Source organism: Pseudorca crassidens, chromosome 1 (genome assembly GCF_039906515.1).
Source record: "Pseudorca crassidens isolate mPseCra1 chromosome 1, mPseCra1.hap1, whole genome shotgun sequence".
Classification (NCBI taxonomy): domain Eukaryota; kingdom Metazoa; phylum Chordata; class Mammalia; order Artiodactyla; family Delphinidae; genus Pseudorca; species Pseudorca crassidens.
In genome coordinates, this window is record NC_090296.1 from 107,970,681 (window position 1) to 107,988,930 (window position 18,250).

The 18,250-nt window shown below is 40.1% G+C and overlaps 1 protein-coding gene across 7 annotated transcripts in view; it reads left to right on the forward strand.

Annotated features, from left to right (window-relative positions):
• Positions 1–18,250, forward strand: part of FAM81A (family with sequence similarity 81 member A) — a 126,354-nt gene that overhangs the window by 65,895 nt on the left and 42,209 nt on the right. For 3 of the 7 annotated variants that reach the window (XM_067748700.1, XM_067748692.1, XM_067748705.1), the window contains exons 2-3: positions 4,773–4,840; positions 6,360–6,633. In XM_067748700.1, the coding sequence (XP_067604801.1) occupies positions 4,794–4,840; positions 6,360–6,633 (321 nt within the window). In that variant the 5' untranslated portion in view covers positions 4,773–4,793. Of the gene's footprint in view, positions 1–3,552; positions 3,572–4,772; positions 4,870–6,359; positions 6,634–18,250 lie in introns of those variants that run through there. The other 4 variants (XM_067748733.1, XM_067748724.1, XM_067748742.1 and 1 more) reach the window with 2 other exon arrangements.

Here is an 18,250-nt window from a genome sequence, read left to right on the forward strand (position 1 = left end):
ATCTTAGAGGAAATAGTTTCAGTTTTTCACCATTGAGAATGATGTTTCCTGTGGGTTTATCATCTGTGGCCTTTGTTATGTTGAGGTAGGTTCCCTCTATGCCCACTTTCTGGAGAGTTTTTATCATAAATGGGTGTTGAATTTTGTCAAAAGTTTTTTCTGCATCTATTGAGATGACCATATGGTTTTTATCCTTCAGTTTGTTAAATGGTGTATCACATTGATTGATTTGCATATATTGAAGGATCCTTGCATCCCTGGGATAAATCCCACTTGATCATGGTGTATGATCCTTTTAATGTGTTGTTGGATTCTGTTTGCTAGTATTTTGTTGAGGATTTTTGCATCTATATTCATCAGTGATATTGGTCTGTAATTTTCTTTTTTTGTAGTACCTTTGTCTGGTTTTGGTATCAGGGTGATGGTGGCCCTGTAGAATGAGTTTGGGAGTGTTCCTTCCTGTGCAGTTTTTGGGAAGAGTTTGAGAAGGATGGGTGTTAGCGCTTCTCTAAATGTTTGATACAATTCACCTTTGAAGCTATCTGGTCCTGGACTTCTGTTTGTTGGAAGATTTTTTTGTGTGTGTGTTTTTGTTTTTTTTTTTTTGTAGTATGCGGGCCTGTCACTGTTGTGGCCTCTACAGTTGCGGAGTATAGGCTCCAGACGCGCAGGCTCAGCGGCCATGGCTCATGGGCCTAGCCGCTCCGTGGCATGTGGGATCTTCCCGGACCGGGGCACGAACCCATGTCCCCTGCATCAGCAGGCGGACTGTCAACCACTGCACCACGAGGGAAGCCCTGTTGGACGATTTTTAATCACAATTTCAATTTCATTGTTTGTGATTGGTCTGTTTATATTTTCTGTTTCTTCCTGGTTCAGTCTTGGAAGGTTATACCTTTCTACGAATTTGTCCATTTCTTCCAGGTTGTCCATTTTATTGGCATAGAATTGCTTGTAGTAGTCTCTTTTGATGCTTTGTATTTCTGCGGTGTCTGTTGTAACTTCTCCTTTTTCATTTCTAATTTTATTGATTTGAGTCCTCTCCCTCTTTTTCTTGATGAGTCTGACTAAAGGTTTATCAATTTTGTTTATCTTCTCAAAGAACCAGCTTTTAGTCTTATTGATATTTGCTATTGTTTTCTTTGTTTCTATTTCATTTATTTCTGCTCTGATCTTTATGATTTCTTTTCTTCTGCTAACTTTGGGTTTTGTTTGTTCTTCTTTCTCTGGTTCCTTTAGGTGTAAGGTTAGATTTTTTATTTGAGATTTTTCTTGTTTCTTGAGATAGGATTGTATTGCTACAAACTCCCCTCTTAGAACTGCTTTCGCTGAATCCCATCAGTTTTAGATCGTTGTGTTTTCATTGTCATTTGCCTCTAGGTATTTTTTGATTTCCTCTTTGATTTCTTCAGTGATCTCTTGGTTATTTAGTAACGTATTGTTTAGCCTCCATGTGTTTGTGTTTTTTACATTTTTTCCCTGTAATTTATTTCTAATCTCATTGCATTGTGGTTGGAAAAGATATGATTGATATGATTTCAATCAAATCAAGGAAGTCATTGATATGATTTCAGTTTTCTTAAATTTACCAAGGCTTGATTTGTGACCCAAGATGTGATCTGTTCTGGAGAATGTTCTGTGTGCACTTGAGAAGAAAGTGTAATCTGCTGTTTTTGGGTGGAATGTCCTATAAATGTCAATTAAATGTATCTGGTCTATTGTGTCATTTAAAGCTTGTGTTTCCTTATTAATTTTCTGTTTGGATGATCTGTCCATTGGTGCCAGTGTGGTGTTAATGTCCCCCACTGTTATTGTGTTGCTGTCAATTTCTTCTTTTATAGCTGTTAGCATTTGCCTTATGTGTTGAGGTGCTCCTGTGTTGGGTGCATATATATTTATAATTGTTATATTTTCTTCTTGGATTGATCCCTTGATCATTATGTAGTGTCCTTCCTTGTTTCTTGTAACATGCTTTATTTTAAAGTCTATTTTATCTGGTATGAGTATTGCTACTCCAGCTTTCTTTTGATTTCCATTTGCATGGAATATCTTTTTCTGTCCCCTCACTTTCAGTCTGTATGTGTCCCTAGGTCTGAAGTGGGTCGCTTGTAGACAGCATATATATGGGTCTTGTTTTTGTATTGATTGAGCAAGCCTGTGTCTTTTGGTTGGAGCCTTTAATCCATTCACGTTTAAGGTAATTATCGATATGTATGTTCCTATGACCATTTTCTTAATTGTTTTGGGTTTGTTTTTATAGGTTCTTTTCTTCTCTTGTGTTTCCCACTTAGAGAAGTTCCTTTAGCATTTGTTGTAGAGCTGGTTTGGTGGTGCTGAATTCTCTTAGCTTTTGCTTGTCTGTAAAGCTTTTGATTTCTCCGTCGAATCTGAATGAGATCCTTGCCGGGTAGAGTAATCTTGGTTGTAGGTTCTTCCCTTTTATCACTTTAAGTATATCGTGCCACTCCCTTCTGGCTTATAGAGTTTCTGCTGAGAAATCAGCTGTTAACCTTATTGGAGTTCCCTTGTATGTTATTTGTCATTTTTCCTTTGTTGCTTTTAATAATTTTTCTTTGTCTTTAGTTTTTGTCAATTTGATTACTATGTGTCTTGGCATGTTTCTCCTTGGGTTTATCCTGCCTGGGACTCTGTGCTTCCTGGACTTGGGTGGCTGTTTCCTTTCCCATGTTAGGCAAGTTTTCAACTATAATCTCTTCAGATATTTTCTCGTGTCCTTTCTCTCTCTCTTCTCCTTCTGGCACCCCTATAATGTGAATGTTGGTGTCTGCATTTCTTTTCATTCCTTTTTCTTATTCTGTTCTGTGGCAGTGAATTCTGTCATTCTGTCTTCCAGGTCACTTATCTGTTATTCTGCCTCAGTTATTCTGCTGTTGATTCCTTCTACTGTGTTTTTCATTTCAGTTATTGTATTGTTCATCTCTGTTTGTTTGTTCTTTAATTTTTCTTGGTGTTTGTTAAACATTTCTTGCATCTTCTTGATCTTTGCCTCCATTCTTTTTCCGAGGTCCTGGATCATCTTCACTGTCATTATTCTGAATTCTTTTTCTGGGAGGTCTCCTATCTCCACTTCATTTAGCTGTTTTTCTGGGGTTTTATCTTGCTCCTTCATCTGGTACATAGTCCTCTGCCTTTTCATTTTGTCTATTGTTCTGTGAATGTGGTTTTCTTTCCACAGGCTGCAGGACTGTAGTTCTTCTTGCTTCTGCTGTCTGCCCTCTGGTGGATGAGGCTATCTAAGAGGCCTGTGCAAGCTTCCTGATGGGAGGGACTGGTGGCGGGTAGAGCTGGGTGTTGCTCTGATGGGCAGAGCTCAGTAAAACTTTAATCCACTTGTCTGCTGATGGGTGGGGCTGAGTTCCCTCCCTGTTGGTTGTTTGGCCTGAGGCGACCCAGCACTGGAGCCTGCAGGCTCTTTGGTGGGGCTAATGGCGGACTCCAGGAGGGCTCACGCCAAGGAGTACTTCCCAGAACTTCTGCTGCCAGTGTCCTTGTCCCCGCGGTGAGCCACAGCCGCCCCCCGCCTCTGCAGGAGACCCTCCAACACTAGCAGGTAGGTCTGGTTCAGTCTCCTGTGGGGTCACTGCTCCTTCCCCCTGGGTCCTGTTGGGCACACTACTTTGTGTGTGACCTTCAAGAGTGGAGTCTGTTTCCCCCTGTCCTGTCAAAGCCCTGCAATCAAATCCCAGTCGCCTTCAAAGTCTGATTTTCTGGTAATTCCTCCTCCTGTTGCTGGACTCCCAGTTTGAGAAGCCTGTCGTGGGGCTCAGAACCTTCACTCCAGTTGGTGGACTTCTGTGGTATAAGTGTTCTCCAGTTTGTGAGTCACCCACCCAGCGGTTATGGGATTTGATTTTACTGTGATTGCGCCTCTCCTACTGTCTCACTGCGGCTTCTCCTTTGTCTTTGGATGTGGGGTATCTTTTTTGGTGAGTTCCAGTGTCTTCCTGTCGATGACTGTTCAGCAGTTAGTTGTGATTCTGGTGCTCTTGCAAGAGGGAGTGAGCGCACGTCCTTCTACTCCGCCATCTTGAACCAATCTCCAGTAATGAGAAATTTTTAAAACCATCCGATTTTGTTCAGATTTCTAATGCATTGTGATGATCAACTCTTCCTTATATATGCCTGATGTAATATGAATGATTATATCTTATAATACAGTTTCAAGGTTTTATTTATTTTTTTTTAATGTCTTTATTGGAGTATAATTGCTTTCACTTTGAAGGTTTTAATGAAGAGTATCATTCTCATTCTCTTAGTGGATAGCTAAGTTCCCCCAAATCAGATCCCGTTGATCATGCATTGTTTTGTTAAGATTAATGTTTAAATAATGCTCTTCATTTGCTACGGAATTTGCTAAATTTGCTGAGATCAAATTTCCTAAAGTAGTTTCCTGTACATTCCTGTGGAGAAGTACAGGACTGACTAAGCCTATTGAAGAAACTATGTTGTTTCTTTAAAAGTGGTTTCTCAAGCTTGAGATGCAGATACGGGGTGAGAAAACTTAAGGAAACTCCATTTGACAGTCCTTGTTGATCTATCTAGCAGAAGCATTTTGATGTTTGACTCTTTTCTCCTTATTTAGAGACATCTTCTGTTTCTATTGTATATAAGATATAAGGTATTTAATAATATAATTGATCAGCATGGCAGCATAATTTTTGATCCCCTTAGTAAATTAATAATAAGCTTTAGAGGTCATTTAAGTTGTAGATATAAACCGTTAAATAATTTAATGCTTATTTTTTCAACAGATGTGAACTATTAAAAAGAAAATGGCCCAACGGAGTACTGTATTTCCTTCTCTTGTCACCGAGGAAAGGTATAATATATGGAAAATATGCATCTAAGGTATACTTTTTCTTTCCACCAATTCCATGAGGGCTGTTAGTGGGTGTGATCATTATAAAAGAAGCCTTGTGGCTGTTACATTATCCAACAATGACTTTTTTCGAGGGCAAGAGTAGGATACTGTGGACTATTCAGTGACCCTGACAGGTGGAGATTTCACAGTAGCCCTTCAGTACAGTTGCACTTCTGGTCAACAGTGAAACGTACCTCTGGAGGTTTGGGGGCTGATACCCCTGCTCACCCTTTATTTATTAAAAAAAATTTTATTTGTTTGGTTGCACTGGGTCTCAGTTGCGGCCGGTGGGCTCGTTAGTTGAGGCACACGAACTCAGTTGCAGCATGCATGTGGGATTGAGTTCCCTGACCAGGGATTGAACTTGGGCCCCCTGCATTGGGAGCGCAGAGTCTTAACCACTGCGCCACTAGGGAAGTCCCCCTGCTAACCCTTTTATTTATTTTTATTTTTTAAAATAAATTTGTTTATTTATTTATTTATGGCTGTGTTGGGTCTTTGTTCTGCTCATGGGCTTTCTCTAGTTGCGGCGAGCGGGGGCTACTCTTCGTTGCAGCGCGTGGGCTTCTCATTGTGGTGGCTTCTCTTGTTGTGGAGCACAGGCTCCAGGCGCGCGAGCTTCAGTAGCTCTGGCACGCAGGCTCAGTAGTTGTGGCTCGTGGGCTCTAGAGCGCAGGCTCAGTAGTTGTGTGACACAGGCTTAGTTGCTCCGTGGCAGGTGGGATCTTCCTGGACCATGGCTCACACCTGTGTCCCCTGCATTGGCAGGTGGAATCTTAACCACTGTGCCACCAGGGAAGTCCCTGCTAACCCTTTTAAATCAGAAGTGGCGTGTCCATAGGCCAGAATTGGCTCATAGAAGTACATTGTTTGGCCTGGATCATCTTAAATACTTTTTTAATGAATTGTTAACATTTTAAGAAATCAGGTGACTTCACATACAAGCCTACATTTCCTGCCTCTTGTTGAAATATCACATGACCTGGAAAAATGGATCTGCATTCCCAGATGGTCACTCATGGGTGGAGCAGAATCGTGGCTCCGTTTAGTTGAGGAACGCCCTGTCAGTTCTGCAAAGTCCCCACCACTCCCTAGTGTATTCTCTGTGGTATGCTTCCCTCATTTATGTCCCCTGCCTGACCCTTGTAAGCATTTGGGTTGGTAGCCATTGCTTTAGAGGGAGGGAGGAGAAGGGCAGGTCCAGCAATTTTGTTAATAAGCTTTGATCTTTCAGCCTCTTGCTTTGGGAGGTCATGGAGCCCGCTACCAGCGCATTTAACTCTCTGGGGACCATTGTTTAAAGTTGCTGCCTGGCTCACCAAGAAAACTCGTTGCGAGTAGAAACCCTGCCTCGAATCCCCTTTAGCTTGTAGGGATAGATAATTTGCCTTTCCTTTTCTGGGAAGTCTTGAATCTGGCTTGAAAAGTGACTGTTTCCCAATTGTCAACCCTAATAATGTGGGGCTCCCTTCCGTAGGCGAGTTAGAACGATGCCCCGACACAGCCAGTCCCTGACCATGGCACCCTACTCATCCGTAAGCCTAGTAGAGCAACTGGAAGACAGGATCCTCTGCCACGAGAAAACCACGGCCGCCCTCGTGGAGCATGCCTTCCGGATCAAAGACGACATCGTCAACAGCTTGCAGAAAATGCAAAACAAAGGGGGAGGCGACCGCTTGGCCAGGCTTTTCTTGGAGGAGCACATCAGAAACATAACTGCCATAGTGAAGCAACTGAATCGGGATATCGAGGTAAGGCGTGTGGAAGTCAGGTGGGCTGCGTTCCTTTCCACAGACCTGTTCCATGTCTGATGCCTCCCTCCCAAGCAGTACTGTGTTCAGACCAAAGCTGTCTGTCTTGTCTAGTCTTAAGGATTGCCAAGGAAACAGCTTGAACAAATATATTAAATGTATTCCAGTATTGGATAGCGGTTACTGTCAGTGTTATTTGTGTTTAATCTCAATGTACCTTGCTGATTACTAAATCACTTTTGTTTTGTTCGGCTCTCAAGGGAAAGAGAGAGAACCAGTCAAATAGTTTCCCTGTAATACCCTTCATGTAGCTGAAGACAGCTATTAAATCAATTACTAGGTCAGCCTTTGCTGCTTCAGAGTAAATGTTTCTAGGTCATAATGATTATAAATAATACAGTTTATTACTCAGACAATCTAGGGATGTGAATCGCTTCTCGGACTCCCTTTTATTGCTTTATTTTTCCCTAAAGTGAACCCAATAAAAAGCCAATATTGTCTATTTTTAGAGTTTGTAAATAAACTGCTTTTTATTGAGCAGTCGCAGGGACCACAGAATTTAATTCAGAAAGGTTAAGATCATTTAGGGCCTGGGCTAACATCACTGAATAATGTCAGTATCCTACATGTGTAGTTTGAAAATGTATGAATAAAAGATATATGACTAGATTAAGGGAAATCTTTATTTCACATCATGGAGATTGTGTTTTTTTTGACTGTGCCACGCAGCTTGTGGGATGTTAGTTCCCCATCCAGGGATTGAACCTGCTCCCTCAGCAGTGAAAGCGTGGAGTCCTAACCACTGGACCACCAGAGAATTCCCTGGATATTGTATTTTAGTTATGCTTCCTGAAATCAAGACTCATTTTTTTCCAATGTCAGATTTGTATTTATTTATTTTAATAGCTTTATTGAGGTATAACTTAAAAGCCACAAAAATCCACCCATTGTAAGCGTACAATTTGTGCAACCATCAACACAGTTCAGTTGTAAAACCTTTCAATCACTCTGCAAATTTATATAAGCCTGTTTGCCGATAATCCCTCCTTCCACCCCAGACCCAGGCAACCACTAATCCGCCTTCTGTCTCTATAAGTAATTTGTCTTTTCCGAACATTTTGTATAAATGGAATCTTACAATCTGAAGTCCTTTGCATCCGGCTTCTTGCACTTAGCATGATATTTTTGAGGTTCAGCCATGTTCTGGCATGTATCAACATTTCATTTATATCTATGTCCCAGTAGTATCCTGTTGTGTGGATATGCAGCATTCCTTTTATCCATTTATTAGTTGATGGACATTTGGGTTGTTTCCAGTTTTTAGCTATTGTGAATAAAGCTGCTGTGAACATGTGTACACGTCTTTGTGTGGAGATATATTTTCATTTCTCTTGGGTAAATTGCTAGGCGTGGACTTGCTGAGTCTTGCAGTAAGCTTGTGTTTAACTTTTTAAAACATAGCCAAACAATTTTCCAAAGTGGCTATACCATTTTACCATCCTACCAGCAATGTGTGAGGGTTCCAGTTTCTCCACATCCTCACCAACACTTGCTGTTATCTGTCTTTTTGATTATAGTCATTATAGTGGATGTGTAGTGGTATTTCATTGCACTATTAATTTGCATTTCCTTAATGACTAATGATGTTGAGCACTTTTTCATGTCCTTATCAGTCATTTGTGTGTCTTCTTTGGTGAAGTGTCTACTCGAGTCTTCTGCCCATTTTTAAAAATTATTTCTTTATTGTGTGTAAGATATTTATCACTTTAACCATTTTAAAGTGTGCAGTTCATTGACATTAATTACATTCACAGTGTTGTATACAACCATCACCACTATCGGTTTTCAAAACTTTTCGATTGTCCCAAACAGAAACTCTGTTCCCACTAAACAATAATTCCCCATTCCACTCTCACCTCAAGCCCCAGGTGACCTCTGTTCTACTTTCTGTCTCTATGAATTTCCCTATTCTAGGTTTATCACATAAGTGCAATTACACAATATTTGCCCTTTTGTGTCCGGGTCATTTTTTAGTAATTTATTTTTTACAAATTTATTTGTTTAGTTTTGGCTGCGTTGGGTCTTCATTGCTACACGCGGGTTTTCTCTAGTTGTGGTGAGCGGGGGCTACTCTTCGTTGCGGTGCGCAGGCTTCTCATTGTAGTGGCTTCTCTTGTTGCGGAGCACGGGCTCTAGGTGCACGAGCTTCAGTAGTTGTGGCACATGGGCTCAGTAGTTGTGGCTCACGGGCTCTAGAGCGCAGGCTCAGTAGTTGTGGCGCACGAGCTTAGTTGCTCCGCGGCATGTGGGATCTTCCCAAACCAGGACTCGAACCCGTGTTCCCTGCATTAGCAGGCGGATTCTTAACCACTGTGCCACCAGGGAAGTCCCAGAATCCATTTTTAAATTAGGTTATTTGTCTTGTTATTGAGTTGTAAAATTTCTTTATATAGTCTAAATACAGGTCCCTTATCAGATACGTGATTTGCAAAATATTTTCTCCCATTCTTTGGCTTGTATTTTCATTCTTCCAATGGTGTCTTTTGAAGCACAAATTTTACAAATTTTAATGAAGTCCAGCTTATCAGGTTCTTTTATGGTTTATATTTTTGGTGTTGTGACTTAAGAACTGTTTGCTTAACCCAAGGTCACAAGGCTTTTCTGCTCTGTTTACTTCAAAAGTTAATTTTAGTTTTTACCTTTAGGTTTATGATCCATTTTGAGTTAATTTTCATGTATGAAGTGAGATTAAAGATCTAAGTTAGATTTTCCTTGAATATCATATGAAAAAAATTATCATTTTCCCATTTGTCCCTTTGTTAAAAAAGAATGGATCATAAAATTTAAGGGTTAATTTTTAAATTCCTTTGATCTTTATGGCTTTCCTATGGTAATACCACATTGCCTTAATTTCTAGCTTTAGAGAAATCATGATTTCAAATCATTTTGAAATCATGTAGTGTAAGTCCTCCAACTTTGCTCTTTTTTTCAAAATTGTTTCAGCTATTCTAGGTCCTTTGCATTTTCATATAGATTTTAGGATTAGCTCGTCAGTTTCTATAAAAAGCCTGCTGAGATTTTGACAGAGACTGCTTTGAATGAGATCAATTTGGGGAGAATTTCTATCTTAATTTTAAGTCTTTGATTGTTTCAAAGAATCAATTCTTGGTTTTATTATCTTTTCCTATTTGCTTTTTTGTTTTATATTTCATTGCTTTCAATTCTATATTGTTTCCTTTTTCTCTGCTTGCTTTAGTTTGTTTTTCTTTTTCTAGTTTCTTAACGTGGAAACTTAGGGAATTGGTTTGAGATCTTTCTTCTTTTCTGATAGTGGTGTTTAAAGCCATAATGTGTCCTCTAAGCACTGCTTTGGCTGCTTCCATGAGTTTTGGTATGTTGTGTTTTTGTTTTCATCCAGTTCAAAATATTAAAGTTTCCCTTGTGGTTTCCTTTTTTGGTGCATGTGTTACTTAGAAGTGTGTTATTTAATTTCCAGATGTTTGGGGTTTCCCCAAACTTATTTCTGTTGTGAATCTCTAATTTAATTTCACGTGGGCAGAGCACATACTTTGTATATTTTTAATCTCTTTAAATTTATTGAGACTCTTTTTCAGTTATTGAAATATCCAGTTTTTATTGTTGAATTGTCTATTGCTCCTTTCAGTTCTGTCAGTTTCACTTCATGTATTTTGGGGCTTTGTTGTTACGTGTGTATACATTTATAATGTGTATATTTTCCTGAGGTAGTGATTCTTCTGTCATTATAAGATGTCTCTCTTTATCTCTAGTAATATTTCTTGTCTTAAAGTCTATTTTGCCTAATATTAATACAGCTATCCTGGCTCTTTTATGGCTGCTGTTTGCATAGTTGATTTCCTTTTTTGATGCTTCTCACTCACCTTATACCTAAGTGAGGTCCTAGTGTACCACATGATTAACAGTTTTCACTGTCCTTTCAGATTACCGCATACACTTTACTAAGGACAGAGATTTACTTAGAGTTGTACTCTAATTGAAGTACATTTGTCTTCAGGGTTCTAAAATTTCTGGTCTACCCTTCTTTTGATGTTTAAAGAAAAGGACCATATGTTTGTTATAAGGGGATGTCATGGATCTTTGTTGCTTTGGTGACTGATGGCATCCATTCCAATTTCTTTGGGTCATAGCAATTTTATTTCCCTTTGGAGCTTGAAATCTGTGCAGAGTGTTCCAATGACAGGAGTGCCATCCCTGCAGCTGTACCTGTAGGATGCTGGGCAGTGGTTCCTGCTGCCTGGACCCTAGGAAGTACCTTTTCTTTTCTCTGTTTTTTTTTTTTTGATGTGGACCAATTTCAAAGTCTTTATTGAATTTGTTACAATATTTTATGTTTTGGTTTTTTTGGCCATGAGGCGTGTGGGATCTTAGCTCCCCAACCAGGGATCAAACCCATACCCGCTGCATTGGAAGGCAAAGTCTTAACCACTGGACCGCCAGGGAAGTCCCAGAAATACCTTTCGTGTCTTTTTCTCAGTCTGGATCCCCAGCTACCCTGTTGATTGTGTGCACTTCTCCCCTATATCCTTCCAATAAATTCCAGATTTTCCAACTAAGTTAGCCAGAGTCTGGTTCAATTGCCGGCAGCCAAAGAACTCTAATGGTATCCAGGGGGCATAGAACGCTTAAGAGATTGCTGTAGATAATTTACTTGTTTTTGGAAGGTGGTGTCTATATTTAGAATGATCTTTCCAGTTTTATGTTTGAGTGCTAAAGCAATTTTATCCCAGAGGCTGAATAACTTGGCAACCCCAAGTCGACACCTTCACAAAATTAAAAAAACCCAACTTAAACATTTCAGTTTTGAAAAGAGAGATATATTAGGGGGCTGATAGCCCTGCTGCACTCAAATCTAGAGAGGGCAATAGATAAAATCAAAGTGATTGGGGATAAATAATGATTCTCAGATTCCTGTTCCCTCCACCAGTGGCAAGAAATGTGTCACAAAAAAATGCAAACACCCCTATGTTCCATGTTAGAAGGTAGTGTGACCTCCCCATTTCTCTATGGGTACTCTGCTGGGTTCTCTTTGTTTATGTGGGTGGCGGACAGACCAGAGACTGGAGACAGTCTATTCCACATTACTGTCCTCAGGTCAAAGCAGAGAGTGTAACTCTACCCTTAGAAAGCTCTGGACTGAATTTTTTCTGTCCCCGTAAGAGGGGATAGTGCTTTAGCTGCAGCTGTGGGATCTGGGGAATAACTTTCCCTTTGTACTAATCCAACCATCAGAACCATTTCAAATATATAATTTACAACCTCAGCTGAGCCCTCAGAGCTGTTGAAAAGTTCCTTCATTCTAGGAAGCCCTCGCTACCAAGTTCCCTCCCTGGCCCCAGTTCTTTTTCCCTTAATGTATCCTGGGCACCCAGCACTTGATGCTGTTACCGTAGTATTTACTGAATAGGACTGACATTGTTTCTTTGCAAGTCTGTATCCCCTGTTAGAATGGGAGCCCTTCAAAAAAGAAAAGGGTGGGATAGGGAGGGTGGGAGGGAGACGCAAGAGGGAGGGGATATGGGGATATAGGTATACGTATAAGCTGATACACTTTGTTATACAGCAGAAACTAACACAACATTGTAAAGCAATTATACTCTAATAAAGATGTTTAAAAAAAAAAGAAAGGAGCTTTGTCTTACGCATCTTCACATTGTCCAGCACAATGTTTAGAGCAAAATGCCATGAATGCTTGTTAAGTGAATAAATGCCTATTTCAGACTGAAGCCCATTGCAGATCTTATGGTAGCAAAAAGAACTAGAAGAGACTCTGAGGTCATTTGTGCAAACTGCATCCTTTTCAGATGCGGCATCCTAGGCCCAGGGAAGTGAAGAGACTTCTCTGAGATCTCAAGGCCAGTAAGTGGCAGTGCTGAGACGAAACCCAGACTGTTAAACTCCAGAGATAAGCTCCTTTCACTTTTCTGCTTTGCCTCTTGGAAGCTCCTCTAGAACCCCGATCTTAGGTAACCAACTCTCAAATGTGACAGGCAGTGCTTTTCAGTCATTCTTTGCTTTCTGAGTATTTCTACTCCCTCAGGAAGAATTTCTTCATGAAACTAGGTAATTAAAGCTTTAGTTCTCACTGAGTTCTCCCCTGCCCCCTCATTCCTTTGGTGTGAGTTCATTGAACTGCTTAGATAATTACAGTTAATAGCAAACATACCTAGGAATCCAAAGTCATTAGTCATTGAGGCTTTTGCTAATTATTTTTCTTTAAGATGTGTTTTTAACACGATTTTTCAGTAATGTGTATTTAAGACGATTTTTAAATAATTTAAAATGCAGTGAGTTTTTCCATCTGAAACACATTTTATGTAATGATTATTCTTCCCTTAACCAGACAGCACTCTTCCATTTACATATATTTTTGGAGTGTGCAGTTTGCAAATGAATAGATGATTTCCGTTGTAGAGAGGGAAGTCTGAGTAAAATCTAATTCTGGAAAAAAATTTACTTTGCATATATGAGCATTTACTTTTTTGTAGCTGGTAATAATTATATATCATTATAAAGTAACAGAAGAAAGTTTGGAAATTTAATAGACTTTTTTATGAAACACTAATTACATAGTTTTATATGTATTGTGAGCCTAAGCATGTTTACCCAAACATAACCAAAATTAGGATGCTTAATGAGACATCAGAATTGTCACATTGTAGCCAAACTGTTAAAATGAAATCATGGTGTAGATTAAAAGTACTAAACGGAAGTCTTTATATATAAGCAATATAAAATTAGGAGGGTGGATGTTATGCAAAGGCAATATGCATATTTAAAGCAAAGAGATGTGAAGATACTCAAATTGTATTTAAATGATATGAAAGGTGTATTTTTTGTCTATAGATTCTTAATGAATTTCTTCTGTAAATTGCCTGGTTTTTAGGTCATTTTCATGACTGGTTTACACTGGTTTTTCAGTTCACTCAGTAAAATTTTACTGGGTATTTGTTTTGTAAAAATCTGTCCCTGCAGGTGATTTTGTATTAGAAAACTAAAGCTGAAACCATTCTTGACAGGTACAGCTCAGTCGAGGCTCCTGATAGAGCTAGTCGAATTGAGATATGTTAATACTGTATCTTGGTAGATTTGCCTCAATTAAGTCTTTATGGTTATCACGTGGCTCTGTACACGGTTATATACAGGAAGAAAAGTAAAATACATTGTCAAACCACTAGCCTATGTGATCCTCAAGAACTAGAGCTGAGTCTTAATTTTTCCATTTTTAGCACCTACACAGTACAGTGTCTAGCACCTTGTAGGAGCTCAAGACGTCTTTCATCATCAAAGGCTCTGGGGTCCTTGGTTCTTCGAGAATCCTGTAGTTATTGCCCATATTCTGTCAGCAGATTCCAGTGTCAAAACAGATGACTCTGTGGGTTAGTGTCTAGTAGGTGCTTGATAAATGTTGAATGAAAGAATCTATTGTTTTAATACATCCCGACTCATTGTCTCCATTGGCAGTTTGCCTTGCTATGTGGAGTATGTTATCAATTATTTATTCCTCAGAAACTTTCCACAAATTATCATCATAAGTTCAAAAGAGGTAATGTAGTCAACTATGAATTATACACGTCTGGATTATCCATACTGCCTTTGATTTAAGCTCATATCAGCCCTTGGGAGCCGAATCCTGGTAAGCAGTCCATGGCTCTTTTGTGGGGTAAGCTTTCCCTTTCATGCCAGTTTGATGGCTTAGGGAAGTGGTTGGGACCCCCATGTCCCCTTGGGGCTTTCAGCATGTCTTTGGCCAGGGTCTGCCACCCAGCTGATTAGAATCTGCAGACCTACCCTTGGCTTCCATGTGCTCAGGCTTCATGATGTCCGGCCGGCTTGGGGTGTTGGCTTTGACTTAGGTGGGAAATGGGAAAAATGCATCAAACCCTCATCTAATTGACTAGATTACACATAATTTTCTAGCTTAATAATTTGCAAATGGGCTACTGAAGAGTTTGCTGAACTCAAGTGATATGTGCAGAGTTGGGCCTTATTGGCAAGTCACAGCAGAGGTGTGGACCATAATGTTAATGTATAGTTCGACGGACAGATGGGACCTTGGTTCAGTGTGAATCTAGCCCTGTCAGCGAGGAGAGAATCTTAGCTATTGGACCTCATATAGTTACCTAAAAAGGGAATTTCAGCCTGCAGCTGCATGATCTTGTCCCATTGGAACAGGTATATTAGCAGAGGGACTTCGATGATTATCGTGTGTATTAGTCTGAGACCGCCAAAGAAATAGAACCAATAAATAGGATATATTTACTATAAGGTATTGGCTCACATGATTATGGAGACTGAGGAGTTCCACATCTGCCATCTGCCATCTGGAGAACAGGAAAGCCGGTGGTGTAATTCCAAGGCCTGAGAGCCAGAGAACTAATAGTGTAGATTCCACTCCAGGTCTGAAGACCCGAGACCCAGGAGCGCTGAGGGCTGGAGAAGATCAGTGTCCCAGCTTAGTCAGGCAGAAAGTGAATTCCACCTTGCTTCCCCTTTTATTTTTTTTCTATTATGACACTCAGTGTATTGGATGATGCCTCCCCACATTGGGGAGGGCCTTCTGCTTTTACTAAGTTCACCGATTCAAATGCTAATCTCTTCTGGAAACACCCTCACAGACACACCCAGGAATAATGTTTATCCAGCTGTCTGGGGATCCCATGGCCCAGTTAAGCTGACATATCATTAACTACGATTAATGATCCAATTTTTTTTTTTTTTTCTTTTAACTCTACCTGCTAGACTTGGCTTGTCATGTGGCTTGACTCTAGGGGGAGAAGGTAGTGAATGGAGTTTTCTGAATATTTGATAGAAGTTTTTCCAAAGTAAATTAACAAGTTGGTGTTTAGGTGTCTGCCCTGTCTCTAATACATTTTAGCTTGTCTGACTCCATCTTTGAGGGCCTGAGCAGCTCCAGCCACCAGCTAGATAAGAGTCTCTGAGCCTTCAGTGTAGATGATCAAATCCTGGAACATGGAGCTAAAATAATTGACAAATTACTCAGCTACCTGCTGGGAGCCAGGCCTTAGTTAGAGGCACTGGGGCTAAAGTAGCGACCCAGGCATGCAAGGCCCCTGCTTTCAGGCCTGCTGTACATGCTGGTGGGGCTTATAGGAGTAAACCCTAAGTAGCCGAGGTAATCTCAGCCTAAGTCCAGGGCTCTGATGAGATAATACGATGGAGAGTGATCGTGGGGCTATTTTAGGAAGGGTGATGGGGGTCTAGGGTGACATGTGAACTGAGACTGGGGTGACAGAAGGACCAGCCAAGCCGAGGTGGTGGTGTCGGGGCAGGAGACACACAGAGAAGAGAACATACCAGAGAAAAGGCTTGGCAGCTTCCAAGGCCGTAAGATGGAAGAAGCTCGGCATGTTGGAGGAGCAGAAAGAGGACCAATGGAACTGTAGTGTCATTGGTGGTGGTGGTGGGGGGTGATGGGAAGCCATTATTTAATTTTAAGCAAAAGAATTTAGAGAATTCATTCACATGCTTGGTGCTGAGGATACACTAGCGAATACAACAGATTAAAAACCCTTGCCCTCGTGTTGCTTATGGACTGATTTGTGTGTCAGAAAGATCACTCTGGCTGCTGCCTGGAGAAGGGAATGTAGGGAAGCAAGAACAGAGGCAGGGAGACAGGCTGGGGGTGTCCAGAGCGGCTTGGATTAGGGCGTCAGGGTGGAGATGGGGAGAGGTGGATGGATTCAGGATCTGTCTTGGAGGTCAAGCTGATAGGACTTCCTGCATGTTGGCGTTAGAGAGACTTCTGTGTAGGACTTGGCAAGTGTTAGGGACCCATTGAATATCCAGGTGGAAATGCCAAGAAGGCAGTTGATATATGAGGCTGGAACTCTGGGGCGTTTGAAGTGCTAGTGTGAAGATTAAAAATCTATGTAAGGAGATGCTGTCTTATAAGGCCCCCTGTCCTACTGTAATTGGGCCCTTCTCCATGTGATATTGGAGTCACACTTTCATTTTCAAATCCTCACAAATCCAGGAAGAGTTGAAGAAGGAGAAGCATGGAGGGCTGTTTCTTCTTGGTCATCCCTAGGCACCCCTAGCCTGTCTGGGTGGTGAGGTCCCCGGGTGTGGGTCTTCATCACCTTTGCATAAACGGCATGATAGAATGCTATGAGGCTCACACAATGGTGCCATTTCCTGCTGCCTCTGGGAAGGAATCTTCCTTAAAGATAGGCCCTATATTAGAAAAAATAAATGAAGACCCGGGACATCACTTTTTCAAGGGGGCCGGCCTCTTCTCTCTGCTCATGTGGGTTTAGGCCACGCACTTTCCACCCTGTAGTCTCAACTGCTGCAGCTGAGCTTCCTGAAGGCAGGCCTGGTGCACAGCACATAGTAGGCCTACAGAAAAGAGTTTCTTGAATTGAATTGGCAGTAATGGGGAGTTGATAATATACTTTGGGTTGTAACCTTTTTAAAGTAAACATATCATGATGATATATCGTCCCAAAATGACAAATTAGGAAATGTTTCTGGCTTTACAGAGGGATTGTTTTTCTAAGGCTTCATCATAGAATTCCTTTACTAGTAACCTCTCTGATCTCTCTGTGCTATATGTATATATATAGCTGATTCACTTTGTTATAAAGTAGAAATTAACACACCATTGTAAAGCAGTTGTACTCCAATAAAGATGTTAAAAAATAAGTAAATAAAATAAAGTGACATCCTTCAGATTAAAAAAAAATAAGTAACCTCTCTAATGCCTTCTCTTTTCACATAACTTTTCAGTAATGTGAATATTGTGTTAAGTTCAGACACAATTCTTTTCTGTATTACTCAAAGAAAGCACTTCTAATTTTATATCTTATTCATCTCCATAAGAATTCTGAAAGATAAATGGGCTTTTCTTGTTTCTAAGCAGTAAAACACACATACATATGCATACTTTTTTTTCTGGCTTTAAAAATAGTGTAAGCCCATTGTGGAAAATACAAAAAAGAGGAATCAACCATAATCTAACCCTAGAGATAAGCAAGTCATTATATTCTAGTATTATTTTTTATGTACCTTATACAGAACTGGAATCACGCTGTGTATTTATTTTGTACCCTTTCTTTTTGCTTACTATTAAATTGTACATATTTTCTCTTGTTTTTAAAAGCTCGCCATGAACCTCTTACTGGTGCATAATAATGTACCATGCAGATACCTTGTAAAATACTTGGTATATGCATCATACTATGAAGGCATCTTTGTGCATTCATTTTTGTCATTCATCTTATTATTTGCTTTATGATTAATTTCAAGAACTAGAGTTACAGGGTCAAAGGTTATGAACATTATGAATATATTTTGAAGGATCATACTCTGGAAAAGTTGTATTGTGAAGGGCCAACTGTGCATTTTCAATTTTTGATATGCATTTTAATATTATAAATTTAAAGTATTTCCTTCTTTAATACATGGAAATGGTGTGATTTTAAAAGTTTTTTTGTCTAAATTTTTTAAAAATTATTTATTTTTGGCTGTGTTGGGTCTTCATTACTGCGTGCAGGCTTTCTCTAGTTGCGGCGAGTGGGGGCTACTGTTCATTGTGATGCGCAGGCTTCTCATTGCG